General features: G+C 42.8%; 1 protein-coding gene across 6 annotated transcripts in view; it reads right to left on the reverse strand.

Moving 5' to 3' along the window:
- Positions 1-23,264, reverse strand: part of LOC106581957 (DDB1- and CUL4-associated factor 6) — a 70,594-nt gene that overhangs the window by 24,005 nt on the left and 23,325 nt on the right. For 4 of the 6 annotated variants that reach the window (XM_014164535.2, XM_014164532.2, XM_014164533.2 and 1 more), the window contains exons 3-12: positions 21,566-21,658; positions 14,997-15,182; positions 14,691-14,804; positions 14,297-14,432; positions 12,573-12,784; positions 9,363-9,456; positions 8,538-8,660; positions 7,887-8,228; positions 7,389-7,562; positions 4,890-4,949 (exon numbers count right to left, since the gene is read on the reverse strand). In XM_014164535.2, the coding sequence (XP_014020010.1) occupies positions 4,890-4,949; positions 7,389-7,562; positions 7,887-8,228; positions 8,538-8,660; positions 9,363-9,456; positions 12,573-12,784; positions 14,297-14,432; positions 14,691-14,804; positions 14,997-15,182; positions 21,566-21,658 (1,534 nt within the window). The remainder of the gene's footprint in view (positions 1-4,889; positions 4,950-7,388; positions 7,563-7,886; positions 8,229-8,537; positions 8,661-9,362; positions 9,457-12,572; positions 12,785-14,296; positions 14,433-14,690; positions 14,805-14,996; positions 15,183-21,565; positions 21,659-23,264) is intronic. The other 2 variants (XM_014164537.2, XM_014164538.2) reach the window with 2 other exon arrangements.

The raw sequence follows: 23,264 nt of genomic DNA on the forward strand, positions 1-23,264 counted from the left end.
CAATCTGTAAGTGGTTGGACTTATTTCACCCATTATTGAGGTGGTTGTTCCAGTTTATATGGTTTAGGTAGTCTCATTTATACCTTGACAGACGTTCTAACTGCATATTGCGGGTGATTAAAAGTTCCATTTGTTTAATATCCTAGATCTGAGTGGATTCCAATAGGAATTATATAACACTTTGCAAGCCAGCATAATGTGTTGCCTGCAAACCAGAAGTTTCAGACCACTGTGTTTGGGTAAAACTAGGCTGTCAAAGTATTGCCTTATGATAAAAGTAATGTATTGTCATAAAGAATTGTATTTTTATGATATAATATTCACTTAGGCATTCACTTGCTGAAGGCTACAAGACAATGCCATCGAATGCAACAATCATGTCTCTGTCAATAGCAAACACAGACATGGGTGGTACTGGTAACTTAAAAATTCACTCAAAAGGCACCCTGTGAAATAAATATGTGAATAAGGCTTTACACCCCACAGTCTTAAAACACAAAAAAAATGGTTATGTAACACCACAGGTGTTAATTCCCTAACACTGAGGAAGTGTAACAGCATCAGCTCTAATAAAGTGCTAATTTAAGTCGGAATTCATAACACCCATAATGTTAGGAGACCAAAAACTCTTGGGCTGTTAGTTTATCAACACTTTGAAAAGTGTTGGTTTAACACTATTTCGGTGGGTCATATACAGTGCATTCGGAACATATTCAGACCCCTATACTTTTCCACATTTTCTTACACTTCAGCCTTATTCTAAAATTGATTACATTTGTTTTCTTCCTCATCAATCTACACACAATACCCCATAATGACAAACCAAAAACAGGTTTCTAGAAATGTTAGCACATTTATTAAAAACTTTAAAACTGAAATATCACATTCACATAAGTATTCAGAACCTTTACACAGTACTTTGTTGAAGCACCTTTGGCAGTGATCACAGCCTCAAGCCTTCTTGGGTATGACGCTACAAGCTTGGCACAACTGTATTTGGGGAGTTTCTCCCGTTCTTCTCTGCAGATCCTCTCAAGCTTTATCAGGTTGGATGGGGAGCATCGCGGCACAGCTATTTTTTACATCTTTCCAGAGATGTTCGATCGGGTTCAAGTCCGGGCTCTGGCTGGGCCACTCAAGGACATTGAGACTTGTCCTGAAGCCACTCCTGTGTTGTCTTGGCTGTACCCAAGGTCGTTGTCCGGTTGGAAGGTGAACCTTTTCCCCAGTCTGAAGTCCTGAGCAGGTCTTCATCAAGGATCACTCTGGCCTCCCGAGTGGCGCAGTGGTCTAAGGCACTGCATTGCAGCGCTAGCTGTGCCACTAGAGAGTCTGGGTTTGAGTCCAGGCTCTGTCACAGTCGGACGCAACTGGGAGACCCACGGGGCGGCGCACAATTGAACCAGTGTCGTCTGGGTTAGGGGAGGATTTGGCCGGCAGGGATATCCTTGTCCCATCGCACACTAGCGACTCCTGTGGCGGGCCGGGCAGAGTGCACGCTGACACGGTCACCAGCTGTACGGTGTTTCCTCTGACACATTGGTGCTGCTGGCTTCCGGGTTAAGTGGGCATTGTGTCAAGAAGCAGTGCGGCTTGGTTGCGTTGTGTTTCGGAGGACGCATGACTCTCGACCTTCGCCTCTCCCGAGTTCGTACGGGAGTTGCAGCGATGAGACAAGACTAACTACCAATTGGATACCACAAAACTGGGGAGAAAAAGGGCAACACACAAAAAAAATACAATAAAAAGGATTTCTCTGTACTTTGCTCAATTCATCTTTGCCTCGATCCTGACTAGTCTCCCTGTCCCTGCTGCTGAAAAACATCCCCACAGCATGATGCTGCCACCACCATGCTTCACCGTAGGGATGGTGCCAGATTTCCTCCAGACGTGACGCTAGGCATTCAGGCCAGAGAGTTCAATCTTGGGTTCATCTGACCAGAGAATACTTTAGGTGCCTTCTGTCAAACTCCAAGCGGGCTGTCATGTGCATTTTACTGAGGAGTGGCTTCTGTCTGGCCACTCTACTATAAAGGCATGATTGGTGGAGTGCTGCACAGATGGTAGTCCTTCTGGAAGTTTCTGGAAGGCACTTCTCCCCCGATTGCTCAGTTTGGCCGGGTGGCCAGCTCTAGGAAGAGTCTTAGTGGTTCTAAACTTCTTCCATTTAAGAATGATGGAAGCCACCGTGATCTTAGGGACCTTCAATGCTGCAGAAATGTTTTGGTACCCTTCCCCAGGTCTGTGCCTCAACTCAATCCTGTGTTGGAGCTCTACAGACAATTCCTTTGACCTCATGGCATGGTTTTTGCTCTGACATGCACTGTCAACTGTGGGACCTTATACAGACAGGTGTGTGCCTTTCCAAACCATGTCCAATCAATTGAATTTACCACAGGTGGACTCCAATCAAGTTGTAGAAACATCTCAAGGATGATCAATGGAAAGAGGATGCACCTGAGCTCAATTTCAAGTCTCATACCAAAAGGGTCTGAATACTAATATAAATAAGGTATTTCTGTTTTATATTTTTAATAAATCAAAAAATTATTCTGTTTTGCTTTGTCATTATGGGGTATTGTGTGTAGATTGATGAATAAGGCTGTACTGTAACAAAATGTGGAAAAGGGGAAACGGTCTGAATACATTCTGAATGCACTGTATATTCAAAGAGCGCCTATATGCTGCAGGAGTGGTCCTTGAGTTGCCTTTCCTCCCACAAACACTTTTCCATAAAATCCCCGTTCGCTTTGTCATTATGGGTTATTGTGTGTAGATTGATGAGGAAAATGTTTAATATAATAGATTTTAGAATAAGGCTGTAATGTAACAAAATGTGGGAAAAGTCAAGGGGTCAAGTCAAGGGGTATACGAATGCATTTACAGATGCACAATCGAGAGTATCCTGTCGGGCTGTATCACAGCCTGGTACGGCAACTGCACCGCTCTCAACCGCAAGGCTCTCCAGAGGGTAGTGCGGTCTGCACAACGCATCACCAGGGGCAAACTACCTGCCCTCCATGACACCTACAGCACCCGATGTCACAGGAAGTCCATAAAGATCATCAAGGACAACAACCACCTGAGCCACTGCCTGTTCACACCACTATCATCCAGAAGGCGAGGTCAGTACAGGTGCATCAAAGCTGGGACCGAGAGACTGATAAACAGCTTCTATTTCAAGGCCATCAGTCTGCTAAACAGCCATCACTAACTCAGAGGCTGCTGTTTACATGGAGACCCAATCACTGGCCACTTCAATAAATGGATCACTAGTCACTTTAAACAATGTCACTTTAAATAATGCCACTTTAATAATGTTTACATATCTTACATTACTTATATCACATGTATATACTGTATTTTATACCATCTATTGCACCTTGACGATGCCGCTCGGTCATCGCTCATCCATATACTTATATGTACACATTCTCATTCACCCCTTTAGATGTGTGTATTAGGTAGTTGTTGGAGAATTTGTTAAATTACTTGTTAGATATTACTGCACTGTCAGAACTAGAAGAACAAGCATTTCGCTACACTCGCATTAACATCAACTAACCATTTGTATGTGACCCATAAAATTTGATTTTATTGTATACACACTAAGAAAGTGCTGAATTTAACACTGTGTTAAAATTCTGATCTCAAATTTGCTGTGCATACTCAGTCCTCTGTGCTGCACTGTACGCTCACCTCCTAGTGACTGTCTTGTTACACAATAACATTTTAGTGTAGGTCTACTACACACAGTTCACACTGACAGTGTGCAAGGCATTCCATACACAGAGAAAGAGTGGAATGGTTTCAATCATCCCAAACCACAGGAGCAATACATACAATGTATCATATACTTTCAAAAACGTGAAGTGCACTTGATTTAACTTGCCCATCACAATGGTAGCAATAGGACAGCGACCACCCTGCACGCCGGTGAAGCTAAATCAAGTGGACCTCAAGCATTTGCCAGTGTTTGACCCAGATCTGAACCACAACATCACACAGGTGAGTAGGAAACAACACAAATATACAGGGGTCAAAACGCAAGCCTTTCAAACTACCACCACACACAATAGCTCATCACAAAATGGGGCTTGGAATGTCATTGTATCCTCGGGTATATTGTGTTAATGTTCTGTGAAATAAGCCAATACAGGGACGATTGCATTGAGAGGTTAATGGTCTGAGCGTGAGATGATTTACAGCACGGCTTTGACTGAGTGAAAAGCCAGAAGAAGAGGAGCAAGATTGTGTTATGAGTCCAAAATAAAAGCAATACTTTATTTTTATTTAATTTAACCTTTATTTAACTAGGCAAGTCAGTTAAGAACAAATTCTTATTTTACAATGATGGCCTACCCCGGCCAAACCCTAACCCAGACGACGCTGGGCCAATTGTGCGCCGCCCTATGGGACTCCCAATCACAGCCGGTTATGATACAGCCCGGGATCAAACCAGGGTCTGTAGTGACGCCTCTAGCACTGAGATGCAGTGCCTTAGACCGGGAGCCCAAGGGCTGGCGAATGACCAAACATTATCTCAAGCTATAGGTTCAACAAGAGAGCCTTGGAGAAGATAGCCAACACCAGCCTCCGCCCTGGGGACTGGGTTGGCCAAAAGTGACTAGAATGCATGCCTAGTGAAAATGTTCTCAGGTAAAGATGGTGGAGGGGCAAGGTGCACGCCGGAAGTCTCATGCGAATATATTTTTTTAAATGTCACACAGACGAGACAGAAAGCACAGAGGAAAACAGAGATACAAAAGAAGGAGAGAAAGAGAGGAAGAAACTACAGGGATACAGGGAAAGAAGGAGAGAGTTTAGGAGGGAGGGAGAGAGCGTCAGCGAGAGAAAGATAGGAGGAAAAGAGAGGAGAGGAGACGCACCCTGCTGCTCATCCAGAGTCATGGATCCCAGCTGTTTGTTAACCACAGATGAGGGAGAATCTGGAACACAAATAAGACTCACTAAACAACGGGCATAGAGGTCGGAGGTCAAACCAGGGGTCATATAGTCACGCTCAGGTCAAAGTTCAAATGCTGCTTAAAGTGGACCAAGGCCAAGCTGGAAGAAGAGTTAACAAACACGGCTACATGAACAACGCTGGGAAGAGTTAGGAAGGACAAGTTGATATTGATATGGGAATAAAACAGCAGCAATTGCCCTAGACACAGCTTGTGGGAGATTCAACAGAGACCGTAGAGTGCCACACGTGCAGAGCTGAAAAATATATCACACGCGCGATTCAAGGTTTGAGCTGAATGGAAGATTTACACAGTAGTTTAACTTATTCACGCATCTCAAGTTACTCTCACAGGGCAGAGTGAGAACAAAGTCATGGTCTGATGGACCTCACAGTAATACTGACATCCACTCACTCCATGCCTGTTAAGTGGATACCAGTGTCAAACCACACTGACCAAAACCCATGTCACGCCCAAACACCTGTCACCTTACGTGAGCAATAGCCAGTCATCTCAAAAAGGGCATCATGCAGAGATTCATCATTGGTAAACCTTTAACTCCACCTCAAATTAGATTCATAGACTTCACCAAAAAATGTGCTACCAGTACATATTGATTGATTCCCACCCCAATGTCACATGGTCTGATGCCAGTGCATTCCACTGCAATTCAAGCTATGTACGTACATATTACAGCGTTGCATTAGGCAAATCGTAGAGGATTGAGAATGAACAATGTTATTTCACCTTAATATGAAAATACCAATTGGTGTGTACAAAGTAGCTTCATCAGTGTCTACAGTAAACCCAGATATTTCACAGCACCGACGAGGCCTTGCGCCATTACTGAAGCTAAAATGTTCAGGTCCAAATGTGGACATATTTAGTTTAAGTACAAAGAAAACTAAATCATTGTTGCCACTTACATTATATACTGTATGTATTCTCATATTTCAACACTATAAGAATTCTACAATCATAACACAAGCCAAGGCCCTTTGAGTGTCTGGATGGGGTTAAGTGAGTTGGAAAGTGATGTGAACCAGACGGAGTGAAGAAGCTTAGTACAACATGACATTAATAGACCATGGGGGTGTATGCATCAATCGTTACATCAGCTCCTGGAAGATCTGAGACAAAGGCTGTAGAGAGATCTGATCTTAATCTTAACCATCCATAGTCGTAGTCAATGTTCCCTCAACATTTTTCGGCACTGATGTCAGGTCTGCTGAGCACAAACTTGAACGTTGTGAAAATTCTGTGCAACTTCTGGCGTGTTTACTGTGAACACTGAGGCTGTACCAGCTTTGAGTTATAGTTATAACAGTGTCCAAGTCGGCTACTGTGGCTGTTTGATCATAATGTATGCTTATCAGAGTGGCCTACCATCAAACACAATGGAGAAAACGCATCCCATAAATTTTTTACATTGAAATAGCTGTTCTATCATTCAGCCTACAGTAGCAGCCAATGTGTGGTGTTCAATATAGGCCTAGACCTAGCTTATTCAAGCCTGTCTAAAAATACAACACTGCCCCCTTAAGACAGAAAAAATGCTCTTAACTGGACTTGCTTTTCAAAGATGTCTAGAAATGCACACGTTTTGTAGGAAGAAACCACTGCCCCATTGCTGACTAGAAATGAGCTATATCTGGGCTAATAACCCACAAGCAAAGAATATGAACAAATGTGCACATGTGGCTACATGCAGCTCTAGCTTTGATCTCAAAACAAGCGCATCTACTATCAACCACTCATGCTGTAAACACAGTCCAGTTCAAAGTGAATGCCACAGATCCATATATGGCAATGGTCTATTTGCATATAGGGATACTGCAGCTCTGATTGGTTATACCGCACCGGCAATATACACCCGCAATAACATCTGCTGATCATGTGCATGTGACCAATAAAATATGATTTGTTAAAGGGAAAAACTAGAAAGTTGAGTGAAGTTCAATCTCGTGCTTCTCTGCGCGAGCTGATATTTATTCTGCATGGCAGTCCCGGGGGAGCTGCGTACAACCACTTCATATTGCTTTTGATGCCGAGGGGGTGCAGAAGCAGTGTTCCACAGCCAGAGGGTGCCAAATGCCACACCGTACAGGGGAGCTACAGGCGGGACTACCCAAGCAGCAAGGGAGGGGGGGGGTTGTGCATGTTTGGTGGGAAGGGGTTTGGGTGAGGTGTATATGAACATTAGGAAAGGGAATTTGGGTAGAGGGGGTGGTGAGTTAGGGAGAAGAGAGAAAAGGGTGTATGGGTGTGGGGATTGGAGTAGGATGAAGACGACCCCTAGACAGATATAAGGTCAGATTCAGTAGGGTAAGATGATCCTGGATCTGTGCGGGCAACGTTCGACCAAAAGTATGGGGATATTAAGTGGAAGCAGGAAGGAGACGGGTTGGAGTGGCAAGTAACCTGTAGGGGGGGGCGTCTCGGTGGCAGCGCCAACAGCAGCAGCCCCCCTTGATTGGATCTCAGTGGCTACGGTGGAGGAAAGGGTTTGGCTCTGTCCTGGGGGGTCGGCCAACAGGAGCAACCGCTGCAAACGCCTACACACTAGACTTACCGGCAGCCGGTTAGGGCCGTACTCTGACAGAGAGGTAGAGAGACGAGAGGGATAGAGTGAATGGAGGCAGAAGACAAGAGAAGGAGGAGAAGTAAACAAAGGAGACAAAGGGAAATAAAAGGAAATAGTATGGTTGAAAAAGGAGAGGGTAAGGCTGCTGCTTGAGTGGCACGGCTCCCACACACCATACACGGTACACACACACACACACACACACACACGTGTTTTGGTCTGCTTGTGGGAGTCTACTATGAGTCACCGGTTAGCTCCCCTCAAATCAAATATGATGACTCGCCCCTCTTATGGGAGTACGCAGTGTGTGTGTGTTCTCTCCACGCAATTCTTACCAGACAGTGCAGTCTCTGTGGTGGGTGTGGGTGTTGGCGTGGGGGTCACAGCCATGTCTGCCTGACTCCTCTGTTCTAAGTCTAGGGAGGAGGTGAGGGAGGAGGGGAGGGAGGAGGGGAGCACCGAGCCCTCCATGGACGAGCCGGTTGACGCGGGAGGTGCTGTAACTGTTGACGATGACTCTGAGGTGGACTTGGGGAGGGGTACAGGTACAGAGGCGACGGCTGGGGCCTCTGTTTCCATGGAGCCCTCTGGGGCTCTGGCTTGTTGTGGAGGGGGTATTGTAGGGAGCGTTGGGATGGTGGGTGTTGTAAGAGTCCCCTCTATACGGGGAAGAGTGCCTGGAGGAGACAAATGGAACAGATGGTTTTTTTTTGTCCTACATTTTCTGAGGGTTTTTTCTGAAGCATGTCTTTTCAGTGTTACTTCAAGTAGAATTTACATCTTCAAACAGTTGTATTATATTGTATTCTATTTCATTATTTTGTATTAAATTATTTTCCACTTAAAAAAAAAACACTGGTGCAAACTAAGCTCCAGAATTAGTGTCCCAAACGAACAACTAAGGTCTGATCCTAGATCTGTGGCAACAGACCAGATCTAAGTACCATTTAAGCTGGCCACCAACCACTACCGTCCCAGTGTCTCACCTCTTGGGCGTGTCTGAGAGCGCGTGGTCCCCCGGCTGCTCTGGGCCTCGCTGGCCTCCTCGAACCATCGGGACAACATGTCTGACATCCTCTGCATCAGCGATACGTTCTGGCTCTGTTCTCCTGGGGGGGGTCAAAGGTCAGAGATCGAGTTGGCATGGGACATGACTGGTCAGCATTTCTCAGCACAACATTTTCTTGAAATCCCACAAAGTTATTGTTGTTGTTGCCCCCTTCACCATCGGTCTAGGGAATCCTCGTATCAGGGTATAGCTTGTACTATAATGCATAAGTCCCTCAATAGCCAACAGCGGAGTACCAATCCACTGCATCATCCAGACAATGACTAATTAGGAAAAAAAGTTTGCTTCTCCTTCATCTACAATACCCTAAGATCTATAAAAGTCTGTGATAGCGAGAGGCAGCTTTATCACAGTCCCAGCTGGGCCCGTAATAAGTTGTGAGTCAGTGAAAGCTAAAGCTAACGAGATCCCCATAGACAGAGATAGGCCCTGTTAGCCTCATTAGCAATGAGAGGTAGAGGCTCTGGGTGAGAGATTAGAGTAGAGCTCAGGCTCTCAGAGGAGCTGGAGGAGACGTGGAGAGTTATCAGGCTGTGTGTGTGTGTGTGTGTGTGTGTGTGTGTGTGTGTGTGTGTGTGTGTGTGTGTGTGTCAGGGAGAGAGAAAGAGAGAGAGAGAGAAAGAGTAGAATGTGTGTGTCTGTGTTCAGTCATACCAATTAAGAATAACGGAGAGACTGAGGTAATAGAGAAGAGAGAGAGGGAGACTGTGTGTTTGTTGTGGGAGTGATTGTGCACTCTTACCGTCCCGCTCTCTCTCGCTCTCAGGGCGAGCACGGGGTCCAGTGTCAGACCAGTCACCTCGTAGACGAAGACGCTTCACTGGGGGTTGCCGCAGCTGTGGACACACACACAAAACATTAAGCATCGTTAAAAATAGCCATGGCCCAGTCCCAGTCACTCCCCCACACAGGAAAACAGGCCTAGAGCCAGGGACCTGGTCACCCAACTCTGGTGCCTTAACTCCTCCCCTGGGGACAGATAGAGAGGGACAGCCAACTTCAGTGGAGAGAGATGAAGGGAGAGCGAGAACGTGGGAGAGACAGAGAATCACAACTGTGTGGAGAGATAAATAAATGGAGCGAGAGAGAGGGGGTGAGAGAAGGTAAAGAGCTGAGGGGAGCTAAGGAGAGAGGAGAAAAAGACAGGCGAGATAGTGAGAGGGCTGAAGGTGTGACAAAGAGTTGCACAAGTAGGGTTGCAGGAGTAAGATTATGGGTGGAGGAGGAAGAGAGCATTAGAGAGAGGTAAAAAAGATTCCTTGGCAGGCCCTACAGTCCCCGTTCTGGTCTATTTCGGTGGGGTGAGTGGTGGAACATTGCCTGCGTCGGTAGCTGTATTTAGAAAGGCATGCGGGAGCAGAGCCGGGTGACAGTTGCGACAGCTGAGGAGACTGGCACCGTGATCTAGCACATCCAGAAAAACTGGTCCCCCCCCCCCCCAAGCCCTTACTCTTAACTTGGCCCACGTCCTTACAGAGGCTGTGTTTGTTTGTGGGAGTGTATGTGTGCGCCGCTGAGTTTATAAGCAGAATCTTTTCTCGTCTTCCTTCCCCCTGGAATCTAGTGTGTGCTCCTTCGGTCTTCTTTTAATTTTATTCTCCCTCTTAATCCTCCTGTTCCCTCTCTTTCTTCCTTCCCCTCTTCCTGGCTCTTTATGTCCTTCCTCAGGCCTGTCGGGGTTGTTTGTTCCTCTCATTGCACCAGCTGCCACCGCACAACACATTAACAGGAGATGCCCTGAGAGCACTTCAGTCACTCAACACAAAGCCAGCTATGTCTGTTTACAATCAACATCCCCTTGGTTTGAGAGTGGAGGGGGAGCTTACATTCAGAGTTGGGTAGGTTACTTTCTAAATGTAATCCATTACAGTTACCTGTCCAAAATTGTAATTAGTACCGTAACTTTTGGATTACCCAAACTCAGTACCGTAATCTGATTATATTCCACTACTTTTAGATGACATTCCCCTTAACAGGCATTAGAAGACAAAAATGTATGCTACCACCTGAACGACATCTATTGCAGGATAAATCAATGTTAAAGTTTACATAGCTGGCCATATATGGATGGTCAATTTTACTTTATGGGTTGGTTATGTAGGCTTCTTCTAACCGATCGCTTTCTACTACATATAATAATACAATTAAATGATATATCTTTACATTAAAAACCAAAGTCTATCAGAATTCAAGTCATTCCAATAAATGTTATACCCCTTGATCTTCAAGAATAGGACTTGGAAATATGGAAGTATAGATTATCCATGTTGTTTTACCTGAGCATAACCCCAAAACTCAGGATTTATTAGCCAGCCCTACTCTGTTGTTAATGATTTTGTTGTCATGGAGGACTGATTGGGATCATTGATTCTAGTTGAAAAATAAATGCTGTGCTCATGGAATGGCATGCTTTGAGCACTACTGAAAAGTGCTATTTACATGTGAAAATGAATGCCATATGCTGCATTAGCTATAGGCCTATTGTTTACCTTTTTATTGGTGACACTTTGAAATATTGATAATATTCACCTGTTTAAAGAGCAAATCCACAGATGAACCAATAACAAAACGGTCACCCTGCTTCTGTTTTGGTAAAAAGCTGAGGGATGGGCCTGGAGAAATACAATACTCTCAGATAAATAGACAGAGCTATGGATGCAAGGACTGACCATCCATAATATCAAAATGATTGTTTGAACCATATTATGAGGCTATACAGTGTTTGTTTACATTTACAATGGCTACAAACATTTGCGAAATACAAGCTTATATTTTGGGTTCTCATGGAGTGTGAGTTGAACTAAGCTCATAAGTTAGATTTTTCAAGAATCGATGGATATATATAAATCCAAATATGGATGTAGCGACTACAGATTGCCCCTTTAAGTCTATCAAAAGTGTGCAAGGTTGAGCATGTGTATACCATATTAGATTGGAATTAAAGTGAGGCTTTTATTGCTCATAGGTTGGGATCCGCGCTATGCAGCTGTTGCAAGAGCGCATTTTTCACTGGCTATCCACTGGTTTCAAAAACAATGATTGATAGGCAGCTTAAACTTCTTCAATTCAACCATTATTGGGTTCAAATACACATTTAGATTTGTGAAGATCCATCCACAACAACCACAATCCGTAAGGCGCAAATAGCTAAATGAGTGAGCATCAATCTGATTCACATCAATGCCCTATCTAGATATCAATAATAAATGATATCTGTATCGCTGAAGACTACACCACTGCTGTCATCCTTACCTCCAAGCGTTTATTCAAGTTGGATCATCTTTGGATGCCGACAGCAGTCACACCATTGGAAGACATAGCTTGGACTGGAGCCTACAAAGCATATTCCTGCTCTTTTCCCACAATCCATCAAACACATTTGGTGTGTCATCATAGTGGTCTCTGACTTCTGTTCTCGCTCAGGTGGAACAAACTTAAACTTGTGCCTTTTCTTAATGCTGATTTGAATGTCGTGTCAAAGTTTTTCTCCCGCAAACATCCTTTCTGAATTTAAAAGTAATCCTCGAAGTAATCTAGTTTTTCAAAGGTATGTGTAATCTGATTACAATATTTTTGCTGGTAACATAACAGATTACAGTTACCTGTTTTTTTGTAATCCCTTACATGTAATCCATTACTCCCCAACCCTGCTTACATTAGAAGCCTATGTCTTGTCTGGCCATGTGTGTGTTTATGCTCCCAGCAAAGTCCCATATGGACAATAAACAACGTGGTACCTTGATAAAATCCTCCACTGACTCATGTAATTGCTCTTTAATGTTTTTAACACACAGAAGGAGAGTGTATGTAAAAATACTGAAGTACGTATACACACTTTCACAGAGGGGCAAACACAGTGTGTGTGTATCCTAGCCTGACTGTGCTTAGAGAAGTATACACCTTTCATATTTAACAAACTAAAATGGTGGTGTCTCGTCCCTCCTCTCCTCACCTCCTCCCTCCTCTCCTCGGATGGGCCCTTCAGCTCTCGGGCCTGGTCATTTTTGGGGTCAAACAGGTAGATGTAGTCTGAAGAGTAGCTGACCAGCACCTCCTGTCCGTCCCCGCTGTAGCAGAGCGACGTCACGCGACATAACTTGTTGGACAGGTGGGCAGGGACAAAGCGCACACACATGCCCGTCGTTCCACGGCCCATGTAGTTACCTGAGAGAGGGGGGCGGAGAATTTAGTGAGACAGTCAGAGGCAAGTAGGGGGGAACGACATGGGGCAGAGTTAAACTAAACGAAGTCAGTAGTAGCGTAACTCCAAATGTTTCTATTATTTAACCTTTATTTTAACAGGAAAGACATATTGAGGTCTCTTTTACAAATGTGCCCTGTATATACACATTAGACCCTATCTATCTATCTATCTATCTATCTATCTATACACATTAAAATACAAAATCAATGTCAGTGGAACTACAAATTAAATATCACAAATCACCCAGAAAACAGTCCCCAATCAATCATTTAATTTGCCCAAACATCAATATGAAATGTATTTAGAATTTTGTTTCAGCAATACGGTGCATTAAAACTAAAAGCAGATTTATCTAGCTCGGTGGAGACTGTAGGAACCTCAAGAGTTAACCAATCCTGTGAACGGATTAGGCAACTCCGGTATCTATACTTCAACAACAAAGTTAGATAAGACGGAGAGACGGAAGTTTATGAAGTAGGGCCTTGTAAACAACTAGGGAGTAATGTCGAGATCTACGGGTCTTTAGTGAAGTCCAGCCTATCTTTTGATACAGGATGCAGTGATGAGTATCAATACTGGCCCTTGTAACAAAATGAAGTGCACTATGGGAGATGGCATCCAAAGGTTTAAGAGTAGTAGCAGCTGCACTTTGATAAATAATATCATCATAATCAAGAATAGACCAAAAGGTTCACTGAATAATCTGCATCCTACTGCTTAGAGAAAGGCACAATCTGTTTCTGTAGAAGAAGCCAACATTAAATCTTAACCAGCTCATCTATGTTTTTTTAAACGTCAAATCCATGTCAATCCTAATGCCTAAGTATTTATATGCAGGAACACCTTCGATTGGAGAACCGAGAGTTTGAAAACAACATGCATTTCACTCGTTCGATGAAGTTGGCTCCAATGGTTAAAGGTTAGATCCTAGATCCTGTCTGTCTACCACAATGACAGAGCATTCAGAGACGCATCCCAAAGGATGCCAGAGCGACACAGCCCAGCCATCTACACTAGAGTGCGTCTAATGGAACAGACATTCATCTTTCTCTAGCCCACAGGGCGATGGCAGCACCGAGACAGACACAGACAGACAAGACAGCCTCTAGTGCATTGCCCTCATCTGTCAACCCAAAGACCTGGCTGCCACAGTGTACTGATGCACTCTGGAATAAGGGCAAAGTGAAAAGCAGTAGCAGGTGCTGGAGAGATGGTGTCTCTATGGTCCAGTAGTATGGGTGATTGCACTGTCCCAACAGCAGAATGGATAGGAGTATAGATATATCCACAGATACACTGATAGTCAACAATCCCTGTCATAATGTATTATTCTAACTGATCTTCCAGTCCATGAAATATCTACTGATAAAAATTCAGTCAGACAGATGTACAAGAAAGACAGACAGACATACGCAGAGCGAGAGAGATACATTTGGATAGAACTAAAATGAGAGGACAGAGTTGTTTGTTACCCGTAGCCCTGGTGCCCAGCATGCGTCTGTCGTAGATGCGTACTGAGCTGTCGGAGCAGCCCACCGCCAGGTAATAGGGCACTAGCGGACAGATGGAGATAGACGTTGCCGCCCGCCGACAGTTTATCAAGATGTCCTGGTGAGAGGAATAGAACGTAAACAACAACAGACTAGTTGGCTAAAATCAGCCAAACCGGCAAGATAAAAAGGTGTGATATAATATACAAATAAGAAGATAAAATAAGAAGGATATGCTGACAAATACAAGAGGCCAAATAATAGACCAATAAGGACAAAACAAAAAGGAACGAGAGATAAATGCTGATTGTTGGTGTTCTTGGTTTGTTTTTTCATGTTCAAAATCAATACACATTTATTTTTTTCCCTTCCTTACGTCTTTGCAGTCCTCTTTAGTGCAGCTGGTCTTCATGCGCAAGTCGAACCAGCGCACGGTGCCGTCCTCCCCACACGACAGGAACGTGTAGGGGTCATTGGGTACCGTCATAATCTAACAGCAGAACAGGAGGAGAGAGCACAGCAAGAGGTGGAGGGAAAGAGAGAGAGAGAGAAAGGTGAAAAAATAAACAATGTTTGCATAGCTCCCTCAACCCATTTTAAATTAGCCACACACACACAAAAAAATCATCATAGTTCCAACTTCCTGGTACAAAACAAGTTGAGAAACCCTTGTGTACAGTACCTCATAGGCTGTGCCGTAGTGGCAGGTGAACTGGCACTGCCTGTTGATGTCGGGGCTCTTCTCTGTGTGGGTGTAGTAGATGATACCATCCCCAGAGCACGAGATGATCTGCTGGTCACTGGTCTGGGGCATGAACTTAGCACTGAAGATGTTCGCCCGGTGACCCGACCGTATGGTTGCCTTAACCTGAGGAGAGTTTCAGAGAGAAGAGTGTGTAGCAAGTTGCAGTTGTGTGTGTGGTTGGCTCTGTTGTATACATAGGAAATCAAGGATATATGACATCGGTGTTACACATTTTTAAGTTAAATTGACTCTACTGGGAGTTATCTTATCACGCAGAGTTATACACTCCCTGGAGTTGATAACTGGAGTTCATTGGGACGGAGAACTTTTAACTCCATTAAGAGTAACCAGAGACGGAGTTAAATCTATGGAGTTATTCACAGATGTGGGAGAGGCCTCTGTCATATTTCCCAGCATGCTCTGTTGCAGGTAGATTTTTATTAATTGTTTGTTTCAAAATCTGTGTTTTCGCATGTACATAGATTTTTTTTTACATCTTATGCTACACAAAGACAAGAAAAACAAATTTTTCAAAACTAATCCAATCTGTAATTGGTTGGATTTATAGCAACCGTTAGTGAGATAGTGAGTATACGTAGACTTCATGTACCCTACCTGACCAAAAGTATGTGGACAACTACTCGTCGAACATCTCATTCCAAAATCATGGGCATTAATATGAAGTTGGTCCCCTTTGCTGCTATAACAGCCTCCACTCTTCTGGGAAGTCTTTCCATTAGATGTGGAACATTGCTGTGGGGACTTGCTTCCATTCAGCCACGAGAGCATTAGTGAAGTTGGGTACTGATATTGGGCGATTAGGCCTGGTTTGCAGTCGGCATCCTAATTCATCCAAAAGGTGTTAGATGGGGTTAAGGTCAGGGCTCTGTGCAGGCCAGTCAAGTTCTTCCACACTGATCTCGACAAACCATTTCTGTATGGACCTCGCTTTGTGCACGGGGGCATTGTAATGTTGAAACAGAAAAGGGACTTCTCCAAACTGTTGCCAAAGTTGGAAGCACAGAATTGTCTAGAATGTCATTGTATGATGTAGCGTTAAGATTTCCCTTCACTGGAACTAAGGGGCTTAGCCCGAACCATGAAAAACAGACCCAAACCATTGTTCCTCCTCCAGCAAACTTTACAAACTTGGCACTATGCATTTGAGCAGGTAGCATTCTCCTGGCATCCGCCAAACCCAGATTTGCCGTCGGACTGCAAGATGGTGAAGCGTGATTCATCACTCCAGAGAAGGTGTTTCCACTGCTCCAGAGTCCAATGGCGGCGATTTTTACACCACTCCAGCCAACGCTTGGCATTGTGCATGGTGATCTTAGGCTTGTGTGCGGCTGCTCGGCCATGGAAACCCATTTCATGAAGCTCCCGAAGAACAGTTCTTGTGCTGACGTTGCTTCCAGAGGCAGTTTGGAACTTGGTAGTGAGTGTTGCAAGCGCTTCAGCACTCACAAGTTCTGTGAGCTTGTGTGGCCTACCACTTCGCGGCTGAGCCGTTGTTGCTCCTAGACGTTTCCACTTCACAATAACAGCAATTACAACTGACCAGGGCAGCTCTAGCAGGTCAGAAATCTGAAGAACTGACTTGTTGGAAAGGTGGCATTCTACGACAGTGCCACGTTGAAAGTCACTGAGCTCTTCAGTAAGGCCATTCTACTGCCAATGTTTGTCTATACACCTGTCAGCAACGGGTGTGGCTGAAGTAGCCAAATCTACTAAGTTTGAAAGGGTACTTTTGTACATATAGTGCATTGTATTTTCTTCCCTACTCTGACAGGCAATTTATATGCAAGTTGTGAATGATATTTTCCTGCAAGATGACTTCCACAGAAATGTGACATTGCAAACCACCATAATGTGACACATTAAGAAATATTCAAATAAGGCTTTACACTTATAACTCAAAGGAACTAAACTGGAGAAATGCACTCTGCTGTAGATGATTGTTAATTCAAAACAACAAAGAAATGTGCAAAATGGCAAGGGAGTTGATTAAAAACAACACTGAAAAGAGTAAAATGGCTGTTAAATTTAAGCAATTCTGAGAGTTGGATATTTACTCCATTTAGTGTCATTTTTAACTCAAAAAATATCCACACAATGACCAGAGTAGTGGGGGTGGGACCATATAACCCCCAAAATAGTGTTACATTTGACTCCATAGGAGTTTGATTAACTCCTGCAATTTTACTGTGTATGAGTGTCTCAATAGTGGCTCCCTCTCCTGGTGTCCTCTTCATCTCCATTGAAGACCACTGGGATGAGTTGCTCCCTATGTCTTCTGACTCAAAGGCAAACCTTGATGATATCTCTCCCATGCTTCATCAACTGAAGTCAACTCAATCATGCAAAAAACATTCTGGTCAGTTGAATTGTGCTCGACTAAGATGCTTATAAAATGTAAAGCTTTAAGATGTAACTTTTTGGGCGAGGCGACCAAATTCACCTAGAAATGTGAGCTATAGATCTATCATTCTAATTGAAAGCAAGTCTAAGAAGCGGTAGATATGTTCTATGTGCGCTATTTCTATGCTTCTGGTTCTTAAGTTTTTGCATCTTTTACTTTCGGTTTTGTACACCAGCTTCAAACAGCTGAAAACACTATATTTTGGGTTATTGAAAAGGTATTTCACAGCAGTGTAGATGGTACAATGATTCTCTACAATTAACTATCAGATAGAACAGAAAACCAGCAAGCTCCGGACCTCGTAGGGTAAGAATTGAATACCCATGCTCTACTCTATACTTACTTGTTTTGTCACAAACTGACGAAATGGAGGAGAGATACAGTGCTGTGAAAAAGTATTTGCCCCCTTCCTGATTTCTTATTTTTTTGCACATTTGTCACACTTAAATGTTTCAGATCATCAAACAAATTGTAATATCACACAAAGATAACCCAAGTAAACACAAAATGCAGTTTTTAAGCGATAATTTTATTTATTAAGGGAAAAAAGCTATCCGAACCTTCATGGCCCTATGTGACAAGGTAATCATGAATTTACTGTGGTTAATCACATTTTTTGGAAAGTTAAGTTCAATTTCATTAGCCACACCCAGGCCTGATTACTGCCAGACCTGTTGAAACAAGAAATCACTTAAATAGAACCTGTCTGACAAAATTAAGTAGGCGAAAAGATCTCGAAAAGCAAGACAACATGCCGCGATCCAAAGAAATTCAGGAACAGATGAGAAACAAAGTAATTGACATCTATCAGTCTGGAAAGGGTTACAAAGCCATTTCTAAAACGTTGGGACTCCAGTGAACCACGGTGAGAGCCATTATCCACAAATGGAGAAAATTTGGAACAGTGGTGAACCTTCCCAGGAGTGGCCGGCCTACCAAAATTACCCCAAGAGCGCAGCGACGACTCATCCAAGAGGTCACAAAAGAACCCACAACAACATCTAAAGAACTGCAGGCCTCACTTGCCTCAGTTAAGTTCAGTGTTCATGACTCAACCATAAGAAAGAGACTGGGCAAAAATGGCATCCATGGCAGAGTTCCAAGGCGAAAAACCACTGCTGACCAAAAAGAACATAAAGGCTCGTCTCACTTTTGGCAAAAAAACATCTTGATGATCCCCAAGACTTTTGGGGAAATATTCTGTGGACTGACGAGACAAAAGTTGACTTTTTGGAAGGTCTGCGTCCCGTTACATCTGGCGTAAAAGTAACACAGCATTCCAGAAAAAGAACATCATACCAACAGTCAAATATGGTGGTGGTAGTGTGATGGTCTGGGGCTACTTTGCTGCTTCAGGACCTGGATGACTTGCTGTGATTGATGGAACCATGAATTCTGCTCTCTACCAAAAAATCCTGAAGGAGAATGTCCGGCCATAACTTTGTGACCTTAAGCTGAAGCGCACTTGGGTTCTGCAGCAGGACAATGATCCAAAACACACCAGCAAGTCCACCTCTGAATGGCTTAAAAAACAAAACAATTTGGAGTGAGATGAGATGTGTGGCGTGACCTTAAAAAGGCGGTTCAAAACCCTCCAATGTGGCTGAATTAAAACAATTCTGCAAAGAAGAGTGGGCTAAAATTCCTCCACAGCGATGTGAAAGACTCATTGCCAATTATCGCAAACACTTGATTGAAGTTGTTGCTGCTGTGGGTGGCACAACCAGTTATTAGGTTTAGGGGGAATTACTTTTTCACATAGGCCCATGAAGGTTCAGATGATTTTATTTATTAAGGGGAAAAAACTATCAATTAAAAACTGCATTTTGTGTTTACTTCGGTTATCTTTGTGTACAATTTAAATTTGTTTGATGTGAGTGTTTGATTTAATTGTGACAAATGTGCAAAAAAATAAGAAATCAGGAAGGGGGCAAATACTTTTTCACAGCACTGTATCTGCATATTGCACCTTTAAGTGATTGGATAATAATTGTAAAATATAAGAGGGCTGACAAAGGTATACTTAATGCACGGCCGGGCACTGAATAAAATGCCAGCGCTTAATTGACCAAGGTTACTCATGTTTCATATCAACACAAGAGACAGACATCGCTGATTTTGATTTTTAAGAATCCCTCCACACCCAATTTGACTGTTGATTAGGGTGATAGGAGGTTTATAGACATCTAACCACTGTCTGCTTTTTTCTTTGTCCATATTTATCGGCAAGACAGATCTTTCAGCAGGCATATTTAAAAAATAATAATAATAGATTATTACCTAGGCAAGTTAGTTAAAAGCTCTTATGGATAGGGGGCAGTATTTTCACGTCCGGATGAAAAGCGTGCCCAGAGTAAACTGCCTGCTATTCAGGACGAGAAGCTAGGATATGCATATTATTAGTAGATTTGGATAGAAAACACTCTGAAGTTTCTAAAACTGTTTGAATGATGTCTGTGAGTATAACAGAACTCATATGGCAGGTGAAAATCTGAGAAACATCCAACCAGGAAGTGGGAAATCTGAGGCGTGTAGTTTTTCAAGTGATTCCCTATCCAATATACAGTGTCTGTGGGGTCATATTGCACTTCCTAAGGCTTCCACTAGATGTCAACAGTCTTTAGAACATTGTTTCAGGCTTCTACTGTGAATGGGGAGAGAATAAGAGCTGATGGAACTAGGTATCTGAAAAAAAGGCACGAGCTCAGTAACGTGCGCAGCCTTGGGAGCAAGCTGAGTTCATCTTCATTCCTAAAGAGAAAGGAATTGTCCGGTTGGAATTTTATTGAAGATTTATGATAAAAACATCCTAAAGATTGATTCTATACATCATTTGACATGTTTCTACAAACTGTAGTATAACTTTTTTGACTTTTCGTCTGGACTTAGTAAGCGCGTGCCTTGCATTTGGAATAGTGAACCTAACGCGCGAACAAAATGGAGGTATTTGGACATAAAGATGAACTTTATCGAACAAAACGAACATTTACTGTGGAACTGGGATTCCTGGGAGTGCAATCCGATGAAGATCATCAAAGGTAAGTGTATATTTATAACGTTTTTTCTGGCTTCTGTTGACTGCACAACATGGCGGGTATCTGTATAGCTTCTTTTGGTGTCTGAGCACTGTACTCAGATTATTGCAAAGTGTGCTTTCGCCGTGAAGCTTTTTTGAAATCTGACACAGCGGTTGCATTAAGGAGAAGTGTATCTTTTCTGTGCATAACACTTGTATATTTTATCAAAGTTTATGATAAGTATTTCTATAAATTGATGTGACTCTCTGCAAAGACACCGGAGGTTTTGGAGGCAAAACATTACTGAACATAACGCGCCAATGTAAACTGAGATTTTGGATATCAATATGAACTTTATCGAACAAAACATACATGTATTGTTTAACATGAAGTCCTATGAGTGCCATCTGATGAAGATCATCAAAGGTTTGTGATTAATTGTAGCTGTATTTCTGTTTTTTGTGACGCCTCTCCTCGCTTGGAAAATGGCTGTGTGGTTTTTCTTGTCTAAGTGCTGTCCTAACATAATCTAATGCTATGCTTTCGCCGTAAAGCCTTTTTGAAATCAGACACTGTGGTGGGATTAATGAGAATCTTATCTTTAAAATGGTGTATATTACTTGTATGTTTGAGGAATTTTAATTGTGAGATTTTTGCTGTTTTGAATTTGTCAAATCGATCCCGCTAAAGGGATTTGATCCGTAAGAACAAGTTCTTATTTTCAATGACGGCCTAGGAACAGTGGGTTAACCGCCTTGTTCAGGGGCAGAATGACAGATTTTTACCTTGTCAGCTCGGGGATTCGATCTTGCAACCTTTCGGTTACTAGTCCAACGCTCTAACCACTAGGCTATCTGCCGCCACAATATAATGAGCACCAGTAAAGCACTCTCTCTATAAATCCATTATCATTTAACCCAGGATGATCCTGTTGTTATAACACAGTTAGCTACATGATGTTGGTGATTGTTCTGTATACAACAGAACTGGGTTCGAATTCTATTTCAAAATACACTTCTTTGAACCCAGGTCTGGTATACTGTACATCAGACTCTAGCTCTCCTTACCTTTCTGTTGTATGGGTTTGTGATGACCAGGTTGGTATCGTCTGACCCTGACAGGATGTACTCCCCTGTATCGTTCCAGGATATGGTATTGACCTGATTGGGACAAAATACAGTGTGCGAGTTCACTCCCTGCACACATAACAATATTGTTACAACGTCTACAACTGTGGATGTTCCTATACCAATCTAAGGTGTAACATCTGAATGTGTCACTGTCCCTCAAATCAAATAGGTAACCAGGTGAACGCTCACCAAATTAGAAACATGGAACTAGAATGGAACTAAAGGCGGTGAACGCCTTCTCTAGGCGTTGTGTCTTTCGGTCCTTAGATCATTATTTCACGCCTCCTCCCCATCCACCCCCCCAATTCCCAAATAGTCTTTCTGGGTGACTTAATCCCTTGTCGTGTTTTATTTTCCCTCCCTTGTCGAGCAGATTTAAAACACATTAAATGCTATTGCATTTTCACAGAACGGCTGTAATTTCGGAGAAACTGCTCACATCACTGTCTGATAAAATACATTATCTTAATAAGAGTGGTGTGTTATGTGCTAAAATAACCCACGTATGCTGTAACTAGATATATGGTTGATGGTTTAGATTAGAAAGAGACACACACACACACACACAACACTATACAGACATACAAGGGAGCAAATTCTAAATGTGGGGGACGATGTCATGCATGCATTGGAAACAGACAGATAGTCTTTCACTGATAAAGAACGCTAAAGTCTCTCCAAAGGGGGTAAGAACGTTTTCCTGTTGTCACCACTCCGCTAACACCGTATGTCAGTGGTGGCCAAAACACAATACAGCCACGCTACTAAATACTACACTGCTGTAAGCAACTTAGAAAAGCACAACATTTTATGTTACAGAAAATGATTGTACAAATGTAGGCCTAGATTGTGTAATAAATAGGCAATTCATTGAAAACTGTTATTTTCAAATCGAGAACTGGTTAATTAAAAAATAATTATATATATATATATAATTTAAAGTAGCTTCAGAAAGTATTCGTACCCCTGTTGTGGTACAGCCTGAATTCAAAATGGATTCACATTTTCACACCCATCTACACACACACACACAAATACCCCATAATGACATTTTTTTTGCACATTTATTTAAAATTAAATGCAGAAATATCGAATTTATATGAATATTCACACCCCTGAGTCATACATGTTAAAATCCCCTTTGACAGTGATTACAGCTGTGAGTCTTTCTGGGTAAGTCTCTAAGAGCTTTGCACACCTGGATTGTTCAATATTTGCACAATATTCTTTTTTAAAAGTATTTTATCTCTGTCAAGTTGGTTGTTCATCATTGCTAGACAGCCATTCCTTGCAATAGATTTAAGCCAGTTTAAGTCAAAACTAACTAGGCCACTCAGGAACATTCAATGTTGTCTTGGTAAGCAACTCCAGTGTAGATTTGGCCTTGTGTTTTAGGTTATTTTCCTGCTAAAAAGTGAATTCATCTCCCAGTATCCGTTGGAAAGCAAACTGAACCTGGTTTTCCTCTAGGATTTTGCCGATGACAAGCATACCCATTACATGATGCAGCCACCAACCTTGCTTGAAAATATGAAGACTGATGTGATGTGTTGGATTTGTATTCAGGACATAAAGTTAACTTCTTCTTTACATTTTTTGAAGTTTTACTTTAGTGCAATGTTGTTGATCCATCCTC

The sequence above is a fragment of the Salmo salar genome, chromosome ssa21, assembly GCF_905237065.1.
Source record: "Salmo salar chromosome ssa21, Ssal_v3.1, whole genome shotgun sequence".
Taxonomy (NCBI): Eukaryota; Metazoa; Chordata; class Actinopteri; order Salmoniformes; family Salmonidae; genus Salmo; species Salmo salar.